At 40.1% G+C, this 19,103-nt stretch overlaps 1 protein-coding gene across 22 annotated transcripts in view; it reads left to right on the top strand.

The window, feature by feature from the left end:
- adgrb2 (adhesion G protein-coupled receptor B2) overlaps window positions 1–19,103 on the top strand; it is a 258,133-nt gene that overhangs the window by 131,493 nt on the left and 107,537 nt on the right. For all 22 annotated transcript variants that reach the window (XM_082522234.1, XM_082522244.1, XM_082522247.1 and 19 more), the window contains 8 exons: window positions 4,089–4,253; window positions 4,637–4,801; window positions 6,060–6,161; window positions 11,896–12,002; window positions 14,239–14,433; window positions 14,921–14,989; window positions 15,484–15,592; window positions 16,872–17,018. In XM_082522234.1, coding sequence (XP_082378360.1) covers window positions 4,089–4,253; window positions 4,637–4,801; window positions 6,060–6,161; window positions 11,896–12,002; window positions 14,239–14,433; window positions 14,921–14,989; window positions 15,484–15,592; window positions 16,872–17,018 — 1,059 coding nt within the window. The remainder of the gene's footprint in view (window positions 1–4,088; window positions 4,254–4,636; window positions 4,802–6,059; window positions 6,162–11,895; window positions 12,003–14,238; window positions 14,434–14,920; window positions 14,990–15,483; window positions 15,593–16,871; window positions 17,019–19,103) is intronic.

Genomic DNA, 19,103 nt, shown 5'->3' with positions numbered 1-19,103 from the left:
ATACCAGCATAGGCCTTTTGGCACAAACAACCATGCATACAGAATAGAGCTTTGATGGATTGTGTGTGTGTGTGTGTGTGTGTGTGTGTGTGTGTGTGTGTGTGTGTGTGTGTTTGTGCGTGCGTGCGTGCATGCATGTCTGTGCACATGTGGGTGCATAGTTGTGTGTTTCCCTCGATAATTTGATCTCACTGCAAACCATATACTTAATCCTCACGCTATGTGCTGTTGCATGTCCTGTTGTGTTTATGCTACAGTATATTAAACCAATTTCTTACCTCTTCACAGTGGGTTGTCACTTAGGCAGTCACATGCTAAGCTAAGCTTACATATCAAACAAGTGCATACATATGTGGGCAGAACTGCAAATGTAAATGTGGCAGATGTTGCATCATATGAAGACAATCAACGGGGTATTATTAAAGTCAGCAGACATTTTCATGGAAGTAATTCATTTGGTCATATCAGACCTTTTTGAGCAAACATCAAGTACTAAAACAAAACCTGTGTAGGCAGAGAGCTGGCTGGAAATTGCCTTTAAGTTCTTTGACACCTCCTTTTCTTTTTCACAACGTTAACAGTTCAGTTCATAGCCAAACATATGCTGGGATTAATTGCTATGTCTTAATTACAGGCAAATTGATAGTTTCTCTCTTTGGCAAGAGCTCCCTCTTAACAGAGAGCTGCCATCCAGCTTTTTTAGTATCAGTGCCGATAAGCTGATTGTGCTTTGTGTGTTAACACAATGCTGAGATATATATATACGATAGCAATCCTTACAAAGAAGTAACACTTCGACAGAAAGACATGGACGGTCTGAAAATGTGTTGGTGTTTGTGTCATTTTCTTTTTTCAAATGTTGTTTTAGAAAGGTAACACTTCCATTAATCAGAGCAACTTCTAAAAACATCACATTTGCAATGCTTTTCTAGGTCACACTTTATTTCCTTTATGTCATCTCCACGACACAATGCAGACCCACGCCCGTTGGAACACAGTACAAGTGTCGCCTGGCGTGATTGACCACTTTACCAAGGAGAGCTGGCAATGCCTTCTCACTTGGGATAGCCAGACAAATACATTTACAGCACTGTACTTCACTTTCTCTGCTGCTTAATGCCCCGGAGTGTAGAATGTGTGACTCAATATATCATTTCGAGCAAAGAGTTCTCACTTCGAATTGTAATTCGTGTAAATACAGAGACAGAAGAAGTCCATACACAACAGATAGATATATCTACTTGTCCGCTGCAGTAGTTAAAAATACGTTTTCTGCCTATCAGATATTATAGAAGCTTTATACAGTGAGACATTTCTTTATATTTTGTTAGGAGAATGAGAAATATGTGGAGCAATTTATTGAAGCATGTACAAAAATACATGGAACAAACAGAGTTTATAAAATTATAATGAGCTTGAAAGTCAGTATTTTGCATGGCCACCTTTATTATTCAGTAGAGTCTGAACTCTGTTAGCCAAGCGTTCTTGTAATTTCTTTAGGTAGCATCCAGGAATAGTTGATGGTGGTTCAAAATCTGACCATACTTTTCTGCTTTCCTAATTCAATCAGCTTTTTGTTTTTACAAGACCCCCAAAATTACTGACTGTAATGCAGCCAAAAACCATGACAGAGTTGCCACTGTGTTTTAAACATGGTTATAGATAATCAGTGCTCCCATTTCTCCCCTCGTCCTAAGTTTATTGACAATGAACTAAACGGAACTTCATTCTATAAGACCACTGATTTTTAGTCCAGTTCTGCTGAAATTCAGTGTATCTCATTGAAAGCTTCTTGACACTTCTTATTTCATCCTCCACTTGTTTAGTTACCTCATTTTTTTAAGGACACGCTGTGCACCATACCGAGATATGTCTGTTAAGGTTCTCAATTATCCCAGTCATCATAGTCTCAAGAGCTTGTAATGTTCAAATAATTATAAAAAGTGGAGTTTACGCTGAAGCAGAGCGTAAGGTGTTCCAAGTGTTCCATTTCTTTCCAAGCTCCTTACACCATACCGAGATGTGTATGTTTTCATATAATGACTGAATCGCCCTGCTGGTGCAAAAATGTTATCTTTGGAATTTTTTATAGATTTTATGCTACTGTGACACACTACTAGTAAAAAAGTGACTAAAGATAGAATTTTAAAAAGGTCTTTGTTAAGTTTTCTCTTAAACAAAAACTGGTTTAACCGTCTTGAGTTCGGAGCCTTCTTATTCTTGAATCGTTTATCGGCCCCTGTTAACTAATGCTCACCAAACAAACTCTTGAACTATAACGTATAATGTTTTACTAGAGCTGACTAAATCTGTCATTAAATATGATATATTTTAAAGCTACTTTTTCATTTTCTGTTTAGATCATTTTCTACATACTAATAAGCATTGGTACTAGAGTGCAGTTTAGTCAGAAGAGCTCTGAAAAAGCTATGCAGTGTACTTTCCCAAGGCTAAATGTGGTTGCTTGGGACCGTGTTTTATTCTGTATCCTTATGTAATCTGTAGGGACTGAAACAGAGCTAAAAGAAAATATTAGATTTAGTTATGTGGCCAGAAACGCCACCTGAGTATGAATGCTAATGCGACTGTCTGTCTCCTGGATACCGCCTTGTTTGATAGTGCGCACTCCTTATCTAATTTCTTAGCTGATAATGTCAGTTTAACCTTAACGGTTTATTTTAGTGTCCAAAATTGTCTCAAAAACCAATTAATGTGACAGTTTTAGCAGGCAGCAGTTAAATCATTACACATCATTAAGAATTCAAATTTGTGCAAAAGCACAGCTCAGGTCCTTCAATAATTCCAGCTGGAGGCAACACATTATTGTTTTACATAAGTGACACTGACGCCAACAAAAGGAGGCATTGATTTATTACTCCATTTCAATTATTATTTTTCAGGATTGTGTGTGCTTGCGTGAAAGAAGTGGTAAAGCATTTGTTTAGAAAATAGCAATTGACTATTCCGTGCAATTAAATGCGGCGTAAACCAAACAGAATTAATGTGACAGTGTAACAATAAAAACCTAGTTAAATTGGCTCTTTCATGCTGCTGCTGCTGCTGCAGGTAAAACAAATGCCCAGATATTATCTGTTTAGGACAATTTAACTGCAGTAATAATACAGTTGAACACAACCTTTTGTTAAACAGCTAAAAACTAGCATATTGTCAGAGAAGATTTTGGCAGTTGCTTTTGTGATTGAAGTTTCTGAAATTGTAGCGCTTTGACAAGTGTCTCTTAAAGGAACATGGCTACAGGCTAGTAATTGGGTCCTCTGTCAGTTCTTTTTCGTTTTATTACAAAGATTTCTAATCAAAAAAGTGTTTTATTTTTTATTTTTTTCTGCAACACAGATCTTCAAAGTTGAATCTATAGCTCTCTTTGAAGATGATGTCGTGCCAAAAAAATCTTATCTGCTTGTTTGGGATTTGGTTAATGTCATTTTATTGTATTTGAATATTTCATCTGACAACTCAATTACTCCCAAGCAACACTTCCTTTTCTAGCACCCATTAGAATGGACAGCAGGGGCTTTGATTACATCGATGCGTGTCGTCAGGCTTCGGTTAAGCTGTCCGACAGGCAGTACTTCATTGTGTTTGAATTATTATTATTTCTATCTGTTTCCGCACAAACACCAGTCAATAGGATTCTCTTTTTAATAATACTGTGTGTGAAAATCCAACCAAATGCACTTTGTGTGAACTCTTTTAAAACAAAGAGTGGAAGAAATTGCATTCAGCTTTTTTTTGGTTTTTTTGTAACAGATTGAAATATTTAAAATGTCCATTAAAATGGGAGGTGCACTGTGTTTGTTTGTTGCTATTTATGGGAAGCCAAATAGCTTCTGTAATTTATTTGCTGTTCATCCTAACTCATTGTATATTCTATTCAGCGTGCTCACTTTATCTGCCTTGTCTTTTTCCTCCCTCTCTTCCTCTGTACCTTCCTTTTCACTGACAATCATTGTCTTTTTTTCCATCTCTTTTTTTTTTCACTTCTGATCCCTCTTTAAAAATCTTCATCCCTTCACCCTCGTGCATGCTCCCGTGTCTCTTTATCTTCTCGGATCTGTCTCCCGCTCCAGTGGAGGGCCAGTGGTCAGACTGGGGGCCTTGGTCGAAATGCAGCGTGACTTGTGACACAGGGACCGAGCAGAGGCAGAGGCGCTGTAGCCCATCGGTGCACGGCTGGGCTGAATGCAAAGGCCCCCATCAGGAGAGCAGAGAATGCACCAACCCTTCGTGCTCCGGTAACACAAATTAGTATTCACAGTCACATGCTCTCAGATGGCATTATGCAAACACAGAACATGCATTATCTAAAGGCATCCACATGGTTGTTTTTCTGATTCATATTCCACACATGAGTAATTATTGGGTTGGGACCTAATTTGGCTTATGAGTCTGTTTCGACAGGGGCCCCAGAGAACAAAAATACTAGGGTGTTTAATGAGCCTGGGCCCGAGAATGGGCTAGTATTGACTTAATTTCTCACACTAATAAAAAAGCTTTAGACTTGTAAGTTAAATTTACTACTTCATTCATAACTGTCATTTCTTTTTCTTTTTTTTTTCTTTTGCAATGCATTCCGGTACTTCCATCTTCACTGGTGGTGCTCTTCCTCTTGCGCTAGGTGGAGGTAACTGGGGCAGCTGGAACCACTGGAGTCTCTGCAGCAAGACGTGTGACTCTGGATGGCAGCGGCGCATCAGGATGTGCGAGGGCACTGGATTGCAAGGCTACCCCTGTGATGGTTTAGGAGAGGAGGTCCGGTCGTGTAATGAGAAAAAGTGCCCTGGTCAGTAGCTTGAGTGTGCGTTACAGACAGAGGGCTTCAGTATAATCTGTATAACCTTTTCATGCCCTAGTTTTTGTATTTCACATTTTTCCTTTGTTTTTACGATGATTTCGTGGTATTTTTGAAGTTTAAAAGACTGCGTGTGTGTGCCAAAATTGCACTTGCACACTACCTATCGAGCAGAATGGAAGCAATTCCAAGAGATTAACAGCATACCCAAAAGCTACCTTCGCACTTTTAGAGCTCTTCACATCCTTTTCTGTCCTTTGCCTGTCTTCATGTCAGTTCACATACCCGTCCGTCTTCACCTCTTCATTGATTTTGCATTTTTCCCTTGTATTGCCTTCTTTTTATCCTCTGTTTATCTGTGAGTTATTTGCTTTCTCCTTATATCTCTCCTGTTTAACATTTTTTCAAAGCACTAATCTCCCTTACTCGTTGTCTCTCACTTACTTTATTTCCTTCTATGTTTCTCTCCCCGGTGGAGGGCAGGATGTTCAACGGTCCGCTTGGTGCTATTTGTCAGTGTCAGCCATTGCAGGAAACACTGTGGTTTTTAATAAGTACGACTCCTGACTGAAGCTGTGCGTGTGTGTTGGTATATATATATATATATATATATATGTATGCAAGTATATTTTCAGTGCGTGTCACTTGTGTTAGCACTGAGACTTGACGAGTGGAGCCTCCATCATGACCTCTTTGTTTTTAGTAGCTCTAAAGCTTTTTTACACTAGACGAGGATCTTGTCTGTTGGCATTGCAGGGGGAACATCACACATTTTCTCCTTCTTCGCTCTTCGCTCTCCGTCCCTCTTCATCTCTCTGCATCTGCCTCTGCCAACCCTAGTGTGCCCCCTCGGAATATCTTCAGAGCACCCAGCTCCCCCTCCCCCTGCCTGTTTTTTCATCATGGTTATGAAAGAGAGGGAGGGGTGGAAAACAGATGAATAAAAAGAGGGGGTAAGATGAAGAGGGAATGAGATACTGTACTGAGGCAATGACACCGACAGAGAGCTCTGAGAATGTACAAGGGAATAAGATTGGGAGCTGCTGCAGGAGAACATTGATTTGAATCGTGTTTTTTTTTTTGTGCTTTGCTTCTGTCTGTCTCCCTTTTTTTTATTTCTTCTGGTTCGGCGTGTGTGTGCGTGCGAGTGCGTGTTTGTGCGCGTGGTTTTTTTTTTTTTTTTCTGTTCTCCTACTAGGCTTGACTTCATTTCGCTTTTTTTCTATGTGTTTCTCACTTTCTTCTATAGCGCCTCATGAGATATGCAAAGACGAGCATCTCCTCTCGATGTCATGGAAGAGAGCCTCAGCTGGAGAAACTGTCTACAACAAATGTCCAACGAATGCTACTGGTCAGTCACATTGCATGCTTTTAGCTAATAATGCACTCAGCTCAAAGAAGAAGACATTTTGTGAAATTATGTCACAGCAACCAAAACAGTGAAAAAAGTTATTCAGTAAAATGAAATCCAAATATTATAAAACAAACAGGTTAAGATAAATGTTGTATAGAGATGAGGTGGTAAAGATTTCACGTGTCTGTCCTTGTGGCAGCAGAGCACCTCTTCATCAGGTGATGGAGGAATCCAGACAATGTGTTGCTTTAAACCAGATTAAAACAGAACAGTGACAATGTGGATATAATCCAAGAAAAAGCAATTCAGAAACACCTCCTTGCACCAACATGTGTGGGATTACACCACATTTCAATCATAACTGGTGCAATGCCCCCACGTTTCATCTCAGCTCAGAATAACATTCCTGTCCACCTAAAAAGTCCTGAAGTGAGGTACGGTCACGCTGTGGTGTGGGAAGTTTGAGTGTGGCACGTCAAGGGCTCAAATCAGATCGCCTAGGTTGTCCTCATTATTGCCCAATCACCAATGAAACCACTGTCATTTCCTCTGTAGCTTCACCAGGATTACATGGCTCAGTCCAGGCAGTAATACGAGCTGGTTAAGATTTGGGAGCTGTGCAACAGGCTGCCAAGCAGCATCGTGACAAGGGGAAAAAAAAAAAGCATATTGCAATCACAAGTTTCTTTACACAACTCAAGTACCAGAACTGTTACAAAAATGTCCAAGCGAGAAGCTTAAAGAAATCTCCAGTAGGAGCAACAGAGGTTTGTTAGCATCACGAACATGTGGGCATGTTGTTTTTAGCAATGGTAAAGTTGCAGCAGAAGAACAGAGACTGGCTACTTAATGGAAAAAAAATCTCTGTGATAATTAACTTTGGAAGTTTGTGAGCCTCATGTACATACAGTAGCACTTCCTGATTAGGAAAGGCAGAGCTACAGTCAAAGCAATATCTGCTAAAGCTTATACTGTAACACAGGGCTTGCAACTCTCTATGCATGTGCTATGAGACATATACTTGTACCTTCTTTCTCAAGGTTGCTCACTGCCTGGAGAAATGTCATGGAAAAATAAGGAGAAACTTCAAAGTCAGCTTTTTGTGATTTAAAAAAAAAAAGAAAAAAAAGGTTAACTTGTATTTTTAGTCTTAACATCTGGCTTGTTCCAAATTCACCATCGTCACAGGTCTATAAGTCAAAATAGCTCATTCTCTTGATTGACCAGGTTTACACAGACCTGTTTGTGAGGCAGTTGTGTGCATGATGATGCAAAGTAAGGGGATTGGTAAGTCATATTTGATCTTTTTACAAATAAATACAGATGAGTTGTCACAAAACCATTATTAGACTAATAAAAAAGGGCTCATTTACAAAATAATTGTGGCTACAGTCAACCAAAGCACCTTGAACGTCATCAGGACAGTTCTCCTCAACCAGATGTCAGCCTGAGTTCTGCCTGCGATCAGATCTGGCTTCACAGGATGGAGAGGCTAATACTGAGTCAGTTTAAGGCTTTGAATTTCAGCTTTAAGGTCTTCTTTATTGGAGACAAGTCTCTGATCTCCAATGGCATACCAGATATCCAGACTCTTTTCAGGGGTCAGAGCAGCATTTACGTTTTTCTCCTAGAAGTCAGAAATAAAGAACATTCAACATCCCAAATGGATGGATGAGGCTCTGAGATACACCGCTGATAATCCTGGATCTGGTCCTCTCGTTATTGGTAAAGCTTTCTGGAAGACATCTGACGTCTATCTAGTCCAGGATTCATACAGCTCAAACATCTGCTCCTTGACGTGCTCAGGGGGAAACCAATCCTCCATCCACAACTGGAGGAAGTGAATTGTCCTGCGTTATCTGTCATGTTTTTGATAAGGAGAATGTCGATGACGAGTGATGAATCTCCTGTGTTCCTCGTTTTTCTTTTCTGATCAGCTGCTTCTTTGCTTATATTGATGTTCCAGATTTTTCATCAAGCTGCTCTGGAGATGTGTCACAGCTTTGCAGGTGTTACAGAAGCAAGCTTTCTTCTGGTTCTTCAGAGTTACTGCACAAATGAGCACACACAGATTTAGCGGTTGTTGCTGGTCAAGCTACGATGTGTTGCCCAGCTGGTTGAGCCACAGCTAGATGAGCAGAAAGAAAGGATCTTTGTACCAGCTCACTGCTGATGAAACTCTAGGGTTCAGCTCTCTCTGGGTTAAACGATTTGTCAGAATTCATGTTCTAGAAACAATTATCTGCAAACTTTGCAGTTCTTTGAAGGAGGTGCTTTTCAGTTAAATTGAGGTCAGTGTAGGCTTAAAGCAGCATTAAACAATGCAAAACCTAATGAAATGAGGCAGACCTAAAGTGGTTTGTACTTGGAGTGATTCTAAACAGAGGTATTGAACCAGCTGGACCAAAGACCAAAGATTGTACCATCTCAGAAGTTTCTATAGTGTGATGTGATGTTTTGTACGCATGTTCATTCGATGTTTTTCTAGCCACGCTGACATGTCAAAGCACTTGAAACAGTGTACCAATCTTATCCATCAACAGAGCACTAAATACATAAAGTACAAGCCGTATATATGTACACTAATGAAACATCATAAATCACTTCATGCATACAGGTGTCTGTGAATCATGTGAATCAGAATATTATATTAATCCTTGAGGAAATTATGTAAATACAGACTTTAACATGGTTAAGGCAGACTTAAAGCTGAGTGATTTTACAGTGGCTTGCAAAAGTATTCGGCCCCCTTGAACTTTTCCACATTTTGTCACATTACAGCCACAAACATGAATCAATTTTATTGGAATTCCACATGAAAGACCAACACAAAGTGGTGTACACGTGAGAAGTGGAACAAAAATCATACATGATTCCAAACATTTTTTACAAATAAATAACTGCAAAGTGGGGGTGTGCGTAATTATTCAGCCCCCTTTGGTCTGAGTGCAGTCAGTTGCCCACAGATATTGCCTGATGAGTGCTAATGACTAAATAGAGTGCACCTGTGTGTAATCTAATGTCAGTACAAATACAGCTGCTCTGTGACGGCCTCAGAGGTTGTCTAAGTGAATATTGGGAGCAACAACACCATGAAGTCCAAAGAACACACCAGACAGGTCAGGGATAAAGTTATTCAGAAATTTAAAGCAGCCTTAGGCCAAAAAAAGATTTCCCAAGCCTTGAACGTCCCACGGAGCACTGTTCAAGCCATCATCCAGAAATGAAAGGAGTATGGCACAACTGTATACCTACCAAGACAAGGCCGTCCACCTAAACTCACAGGCTGAACAAGGAGAGCGCTGATCAGAAATGCAGCCAAGAGGCCCATGGTGACTCTGGACGAGCTGCAGAGATCGACAGCTCAGGTGGGGGAATCTGTCCATAGGACAACTATTAGTCGTGCACTGCACAAAGTTGGCCTTTATGGAAGAGTGGCAAGAAGAAAGCCATTGTTAAAAGAAAACCATAAGTCCCGTTTGCAGTTTGCCACAAGCCATGTGGGGGACACAGCAAACATGTGGAAGAAGGTGCTCTGGTCAGATGAGACCAAAATGGAACTTTTTTGCCAAAATGCAAAACGCTATGTGTGGCGGAAAACTAACACTGCACATCACTCTGAACACACCATCCCCACTGTCAAATATGGTGGTGGCAGCATCATGCTCTGGGGGTGCTTCTCTTCAGCAGGGACAGGGAAGCTGGTCAGAGTTGATGGGAAGATGGATGGAGCCAAATACAGGGCAATCTTGGAAGAAAACCTCTTGGAGTCTGCAAAAGACTTGAGACTGGGGCGGAGGTTCACCTTCCAGCAGGACGACAACCCTAAACATAAAGCCAGGGCAACAATGGAGTGGTTTAAAACCAAATATATCCATGTGTTAGAATGGCCCAGTCAAAGTCCAGATCTAAATCCAATCGGGAATCTGTGGCAAGATCTGAAAACTGCTGTTCACAAACGCTGTCCATCTAATCTGACTGAGCTGGAGCTGTTTTGCAAAGAAGAATGGGCAAAGATTTCAGTCTCTAGATGTGCAAAGCTGGTAGAGACATTCCCTAAAAGACTGGCAGCTGTAATTGCAGCAAAAGGTGGTTCTACAAAGTATTGACTCAGAGGGCTGAATAATTACGCACACCCCACTTTGCAGTTATTTATTTGTAAAAAATGTTTGGAATCATGTATGATTTTTGTTCCACTTCTCACGTGTACACCACTTTGTATTGGTCTGTCACGTGGAATTCCAATAAAACTGATTCATGTTTGTGGCTGTAATGTGACAAAATGTGGAAAAGTTCAAGGGGGCCGAATACTTTTGCAAGCCACTGCCTTTCTTATTCAATATAAGAGAAAAGAGGACGTTTGAAAGGAGTAATATGTACTATAGTATAACTAAAAAGTTGGATCTTTTTTCATTATTAAATACTAAGTGGGACAGCTGGACTATTTAAAGGACTAGTTCACATAAATAAATGAAAGTTGGCTATATTCCTAAAAATCCGCTGCAGTTGACGCCGATCCCATAAACTCCAGCTGATAGACAGCATAGTAGTTTGGAAGATTATTAACATTAGATGACATGAACGTAACAATGTGTATGTAGCTGAATATGTCCAACAAAAGCCCAAGAGAGGAACAAGTTGTGCTCTTGTGATTTGTTTGGTTAGTTATTCAGTTGCAAACCAGTGAGCTTTTAACTTCAACAGGCCTTTAGTGCAGACAAAGGAGCAGTTGACTGTCAGGTGTCAAGTGTCTGGCAAATTCACTGCAACAGAATGACAATCATATGAAAAATATGGTAAAATAGACAAGATTATAGGCTAATCAGAATAAATTGCTCTGCTTGCATCCCTATGTTTGAAATAAATTTGCTCTAGTGGGTGTACTTATGCCTCAGCAATAATAAATGCCATTGCTCTTTTGAGTTTTGATAGAAAGAGGCAGTCGTAACATTTTTAACACATACGTTATCCAGCAAGTTCCTTTAATTTATACAGCACTCATGTCTCATTTGAATGCAGTCAAACCATATCACTGTTATTTCAGTCTAAACTGAGAGTTGCCCGATTGTTGCCAAAGAGGAGTATAAACTTTGACACGTGCAAGTCGAGTGCAGGTGTGGTTCGAGAGGTCTGCTGCATAAAGACATTTTTCCACATCTTTTTAGGGACGGCAAAACATGTCTGAACGAGTTAGTCCGCTAATGCTGAGCCTTAATTAAATATAATAGTCTTATTTAAGATCAAATTAACATTCTTTAACTTATCTCAGTTACCATGGCAATGACAAAAAAGAGGGCGTAAAGGACTTGTTTATATTTATTTTGCCTTGTGCCTGCCAGCCTAAAATCACCAGAAGGTGTAAATTGCCAAATACTGCTACAAACAAAATATTTTGTAGTTTTTACAATCCTGCATAATATTTCACTTCAGCACATGAATAGAGGTGACCTTGGGTTTTAGCTTTTTCATTAGTAGCAAAATTATGCATTCTGATATTTCCGTATAGCTATTAAAATACATTGAGCAGACGCCCTCTGTATTACTCCTGTCCGTGTGATGAATTGGCCTACTTCTCGGCGTCAGAATACAAATAACATATTTATGTGTTTTGTGGCCATATTGGTTTTTGGAAGTTTGAAAAAGCATACCATATTCAGAGTGTGGTGTAGATAATGTTTGGTGTTTGTTGCATTCTGTATTAACTACGTGCGTCTCTCTCAACTCTTTCTAGGATCTGCTAGTCGTCGTTGTATGCTGGACAATAATGGAGTTGCTTTCTGGGGTCCTCCGAGCTTCGCCAGATGCGTCTCACTTGAATATAGATATTTACATTTATCTGTAAGTAATGTCAAATGATTACAATAAAACAAACAATTGATAAAAAAATAATTATGATGGACAAGAGAAAAAAAAGCTAAAAAGATGTACCAATTTAAGCCAGTTACAGTGCATCCGGAAAGTATTCAAAGCACTTTGTCATGTTACAGCCTTATTCCAGACTGGATTACATTCATTTTTTCACTTCAAAATTCTGCACACTTCCCCATAATGACAAAGTGAAAAAATTCTGCTTGAATTTTTTTGGAAATTCACTAAAACAAAAGTAGCAAAAGTTCAGAAGTATTCACAGACTTTTCCTTACACTCGAAACTGAGTATCCTGTTTCCACTGATCGTCTGTTAAATGTTTCTGCAACTTGACTGGAGTCCATCTGTGGTAAATTCAGTTGATTGGACATGATTTGAAAAGGCCCACACGTGTCTGTATAACGTCCCATAGTTGTACAGTGCATGTCAGTGCATGCTCTGGTCTGATAAACAAAGATTGAAAGTGTCACATCTGGAGAAAACCAGGCACTGCTCATCACCACGTCAATAACATCCCTACAGTGAAGCATGGTGGTGGTGGCATGCTGTGGGGATGTTTTTCAGCACCAGGAACAGAAAGGGTAAATGGACTGGTTCTTATGTAGCGCTTTTCTTCTCTTCTGAGCACTCAAAGGGCTTTATACAACTTTGTGCATTCACCCATTCACACCCATTCGCACAAGCACATTTTTCCTAGGTGCTTTTTAACTGACATTCATACACATTCATACTCCGATGGATGCATGGGAGAGCAATTTGGGGTTAGTATCTTGCCCAAGGATATTTGGCATGCAGACTAGGGGAAGCCAGGAATCGAACCACCAGCAGCAGTAGATGACTGATCAGTAGATGACTGCTCTACCCTCCTGAGCTACAGCCACCTCCAGGTGGCTGTAGCTCAGGAGGGTAGAGGGAAAGCAATCTACAGAGACGTTCAAGAGCACTCTGGACCTCAGATTTGAACGAAGGTTCAAGTTCCAACAGGACAGCACACAGCTAAGATAACAGCCAAAGCCTGGACTTGAACCCAACTGAACATCTCTGAAGAGGTGTGCAGATTCTCCCCATCCAACCTGATGGAACTTGAGAGGTTCTGCAATGAATGGTGTGCCAGGCTTGTAGCACCATACTCTAAAAGACTTAAAGCTGTAATTATTAAGTATTGGGAAAAGGGTACGAATACTTATGTTATATTTTAGTTTGTTATTTCTAATAAATTTGCAAGAATTTCAAGCAAACCTTTTTTCACTTTGGCATTATGGGGTATTGTGTGTAGAATTTTAAGGGACAAAATGAATTTAATGCAATAATGCTGTAATATGACAAAATGTGGAACAAGTGAAGCGCTGTGAATACTTTCCAGATGCACTCGAGTTGCTTCTTCTGCTTAGTGAAACATGTTTTTCAAGTTCTTCTCTATCTGTTCTTCTCTTTTGTTTTTGTTTTTATCTCTAATGTACCTCTCTTTAACTACCCTAAAAAAAGGTTTTCTCAAAATTGCAGAGTGTTTTTACCCAAGACTCGCTGCTATCTCTAATTAGCTTTTCCAGAGCTTTGTGCTCACACTTATCAATTAATGAAGAGAGCTAATGAATGTGTTCATCAGTGAAACTGTTTTCCTGCTCCGTGAACTTCAACCTTTTCCATCTCCTCGATGATGGCGGAAGGAGATGGGGGTCAGGGATCGTGCATGACAGAGCTGATTGCACTGTTAGCTTCTGTTCCAACCTTTCATTAATACCAGGAGTCAGTAATTAATTTTCTGTGATTGCTGTGATGTTCTGTTCCCCCAGCTTCTTTCTCTTCCTCCCTCACTCTCTTTCTCTTTGCCTCACACGCACAGACTATCTTTTTGTATCTCTTTCTCTGAAGTGATGAGATCCAGTTTCTGTCTGAAAGTGCTGCAAGGCTTCGATTTGCTTGCCTATTTTAAGCACAAGCAAACACACACACACACACACACATACACAAAAAAAAGACAAAAATCCAACCATGTACATATATACTCCCGTCTTGAAATATCCCCGTCGGCTCATATCCAAAACATTCCTGTGATTTCTTTGTCAAAAACACAATCTCGGGTGTGCTATTTCTGTTTTTCTGCTACGTAGTTTGAGTAACACCATGTGCAACAGCAAAGGGTTTACCTGTAATCATGAGACAGGATAAAACACTTCTAAAAATCTCCTTTTTTTAATGCATTTTAGTTACGAGAGCATCTCGCGAAGGGTCAGAGGACCCTGGCTGGGGAGGGCATGTCTCAGATCGTACGGAGTCTCCTGGAGCTCTTGCAGAGAAGGAGCTACTACAGTGGCGACCTTCTCTTTTCCACGGAGATCCTGCGAAATGTGACGGACACCTTCAAAAGAGCAACCTACATCCCAGCTCCCGACGACGTGCAGGTAGGAAAAACGTCTCGGCATTCGCCCGGAGCCTTCTAAAGTCACCAACCATGACATAAATACATAAATAAATAAATAAATCTCACACAAACACACACACACAGTCACTTACAACAAAATTTATTCCATCCGCAGCTTCACTTTCTACTGCACAGGGTGTGCATAACAATTAACTACAGCTGCACAGTTGCTATGGCCTCACAGGGCGGATTTTTTTTTTTAGCAGCATTTTTCTTTTCCCAGTGCCTGTAAGCGAGCAAAATGTTCCCGTCTCAGTCGATCATTTCACAGACGTTATTATTTATGACTTACAATATGCCTGTGTACAGCAAATGAATGAACCAGACATGATTGAGAATAAGAGGCAGTATTGCTGCAGTGCTAACCACAGCAAGGTTATCAGTAGTTATTTGATATCCAGGAAATAGCTGCCTGATGGTCTGGCTTCAACAACTGAGCACATCCTTTTTTATTTCTTTTTATCTAGAAATTCTTCCAGATTGTCAGCCACATGTTGGACATTGAAAATTTAGAAAAATGGGAGGACGCTCACCAGGTAAGGCTCTGCATTTATGTGAATGTCTGGTACTTTATGTCCTCGTGTGCGCTTCTGTGCACCTCCTTATCATCACAACTGACTGTCTGCATCACCAAGTGTCATAAATAGATCTTTTTGTAAATGTTTATGTGTGGTGATGGAAAATGGGTTTGATTCTACCTATTATTAATGTTTCTTTGAGTTTTAAAAATGCACAATATCCTGTGCGTCTTTGTGCAAGCTTTGTATGGGACCCAATGTGGTACCCCTGCAGCAAATTGTGTTTGCTTGCCATCTGGATATAATAATTTTAAGAAAAAAAGCCAAATATAATATTATAAACCATGTGATTAGGATTTACAGCCCAGGAACACATTCGGTAGTTGAGGTAATGCAGTGAGTAAAAAGGTATCAGTGGTTGAGACGTGTCTCATAGAAGATGGTTGGCTGTGGGTTATAATTGCACTTATGACATCCTTCCGTTCATCTTTCTATCATCGTGCTGTCCACAGATCGCTCCCGGTGCTGCTTTGCTGATGAGGATATTGGAAGATTTCATTCACCTCATTGGAGAGGCCCAGAAGCCTTTTCAGAGTTTTCTAGTGGTTACCAACAACCTCAGTAAGGCCCACTCATTGCTGTCAGATCACACGGCTTCACAGGAGCAGATGAAAGATTTTTTGTACACAAACATCCGGACGACTTACAGTACTGCACAAAAGTCTTGAGCGGCTTAACATATATAGTTGATGAATCAACCAGAGGTCCAGATGTATCTCTCAGGTCCTGTGTCAGGTCTTTGCTGGATTTTCTTTTCTTATTTTTGAAGGACATGACTTTCAGATACTGGTAATTTTTTCTGTAGATAGTTTTTACCCCTGATTTTGACATTCATACCATAGGTGCATCTACTAAAACTCTCAGATGAGTTTGGATCCCAGTGACCTCAAGGTGAATTTCAGACGTGAACTTTTCTGACAATCACCTATGATTGTTAGAAAAGTTTCCAAAAGTTTCTAAAAATTCCAATAATTCAGAATTTAACTACATATGACCAGCACATCAACTTTCAAAGATATTTATATATATTTTGTGAAATTGCTTTTATAGTTTTTTAGATTTATACTAGAGGAGTATCTACTGGGAAGCTGAGGGGTAGCATTGGTGGCTGCCAGTATTTTTAGGCCAGTCAGTTCTTCTTTTGTAGTCCACTTACCCAGTTAGGACACTTGGCACTTCATCCTGAGAAATGGCAAGCATTTGGTAGATAGGTTTTTGGGAATCACCTTGCTGGTTGTAAAAGTACTATTTTATTAAAGTCAAACTGTATTATTGCTGCCATTTTTCATAGATTCGGCTACAGAAATTGGAACAAATGATGAGCTGCTGGTAGCAAAGTGCCTAAAGAATTTAAAATGGGTTCTCTTTTATGTGTAGACACAACTCTGGTTCATTTCTTGAGTTAGATACTCTTTTTATTTTTGAATGATGGTCAGTGTTAAGTGGTTTAACAGACAAAAAATAAGTGTTCCTCTATATATGCTCAGGTAAAAGGACCGAGCTGAAAATGAGTATTTCAAGAAATTCTTGCTCTGTAGAAGCAAAATGGCTCAAGACATCTGCACAGTAATGTATTTCATCACAGTTAGAATTCAGTTGGGAGGGTTTTATTTGTACTATGCATGATCGATGATTTAGATTTTTTTGTATCCAAGTATTGATTTCAATCTGTAAACACATGACCAGCACGTCAATTTTTAACAGTGTATTTTTTTGTGAAGTTTTCTTTATTGTTTTTGTCTGATTTTTGTCTTTTAACCAGCACTCTTTGTTTATTTTCCCAGTGTCATGCCTAAGTGAGTTTTCATGTGGGTTTTGTTTTCATTTGTCGTTTGTCCAGTGGTAACCATTCAGAGAGAACCAGTGTCAGCAGTTTCCAGCGATATCAACTTCCCCATGAAGGGCCGGAGGGGCATGAAGGACTGGGCCCGAACAGCGGAAGATAAGCTCTACATCCCGAAAGAGGTTTTCACCATCCCACCTGAAGGTAAGAAAAAAAGGAAATGTGGTTTGTCTACTGACCAGGGTTGATCTAATCTTTTAGGTTGCCAGTTTCAGCTCATAAACACGAGATCATATGTATTTCTTTGTTTGGCTTTTTTCTATAAAAAAGATGGGAAACACAAGGTTAGGAAGGCTTTCATAGTCTATTCTTAACTATAAAGTACATACGTTGTAGTTGTAATTCTTGCTCACTCTCTTAAATCTTTGATATATGAAAAGAACCAACTCATGGTTTCATAATCTAAGGTCAGATCAGCTTGGCAAGTAGAGGTTCCCCCATGTGAATTCTCATACTCAGAGATGTTTCTCACTGAAGCAGAAGGTTTCTCAGGGGCGTTAAAGGGTAGTGCTGAGAAGGATTTGGACTGTAAAGAGGCCCTAGAGGGCTTCTCAAGAAGATGCCAGTCTTTCATCTGTGAAGAAGTGTGTTGAGTCTCATACAATTTTCAAAATCCATTCACTTTGAGCAGCGCAAGAATGTTGACTGCGTTTAGTCGAGGCTACATTTTTTTTTCGTGCAGTTTCAAGCAAACACAAATGGCGAGAGTTAAAAAAGGAGGAGAAACTACATAGATGATCCCAGAATGGGATGGAAGCTAAATTTGTAAAGGAGAAAGAAAAATGATGTTAAATAGTAATGGTTTGAAGTAGAAATGAGAAATACAGAGGCAGATGCTATCCTCTACGAACAAAGGCAAAGGTCGCTTCCCACAGGAAATTACACTGGCAGACTTTCAGTCAGGCATCCCCGTCCCCTACCTAAATTAAAGTTCAGAGAGACTGCAGGCCAAGAGAGCAGAGCTTCCTCTGACCTCTGACTTGCACTGATGGCACAAACTCCCTTTGATTGGCGCTCAAGATATCCTGTATACTAACCTCAGGGCACGTCACCTCTGATGCTTTATTGTGCACCATGTATTGTGCTAATTCTAAACCACCTAGCATCCAGCCTTCTACTAGCCTATTAAGCGCATTTTTATGGAACAGTGAATTCAGATATCTCAACGGTTGAACAGCAGGTTTTAAGCTGGATCGGTTTAACGCCATTGCTTTTCAAAGTTTCCGCCTTGCTTGCTCTCCATGTTGTGTTTTTCGAACTTACTTTCCTTACTTTATGCCATTTTTCCTCCAATCCTGTTCTTTTTTCTTGTCCATTATCCTTATTGTTTGTCGTGTTGAATGTTTTGTCTCTTGCAGGGCTTATTGTGCCATAAAAGTGACCAGCTGCATTACAGTTACGCTGTGATATTCAGGACATGCAATTGGCATTTTAGCATACACTATTTGGTAAATTGTTTCATCCAAACCGCATATAGCTTTATGAGTTAGGACATTATTAGTACTCTTTGCCCTGTGGGAACTCTGCCACTTCCCATTGGCAGTTCATGAGTTGAGGTCCTCAGTTGATTGCTATCGGTTTGTTTGGTTCATTTACCCTGTAACGAGAGCCTATCTCAGATGGACAGCTTAAACATGGTCATAAAGCCCTATTGGCACCGTTGTGTCTGTAAGTGCGCACGCCAGCGCACGCACGCAGAGCCAATAGATAGGTTCATGAATCGCTTCAGTGGGCAGAGGCTGGGACTGTTCTTCACTGATTTTCGAGGTGACAAACTTCCACTCTCCGTCTCTCTCTCTCCACTGTCTCTTTTTCTCTTGCCATCGTACGAACAGGCAGCGCACTCTGTCTCGCAGCCATGTACACACATCGATCCAAACATACAAGTCAGCAATGGCTTCATATTTCAAATACACCATTGGTGGTTCATGCTCATGGTTATGAGTTGTTAACTTTTAACTCAACAGCCGCCTCCTTTGCTGTTTTGCTTCTCATGATTCTCCCTTTCAGTGTGTGAGATGGAGCTGGAAATTCGGTGATTCATTGAGCATCAATTGGGGCTGACATCTTCAGAAACACACTTCCACACTCTCTTAAAGACTGTGATATGTTAGGAAATGTTTAGTTTATTTAAAAAAGTATACCTGTATTTCTCATAAATGCAGGCATCTTTACTCTTTACTGCGAACTGTACTCGCACCACCTCTTTTGTAGATATAATAACAAGTG

This window comes from Aulonocara stuartgranti, assembly GCF_965226115.1.
Source record: "Aulonocara stuartgranti genome assembly, chromosome: 22".
NCBI lineage: Eukaryota > Metazoa > Chordata > Actinopteri > Cichliformes > Cichlidae > Aulonocara > Aulonocara stuartgranti.
This window is presented reverse-complemented; position numbering and strand designations above follow the sequence as displayed.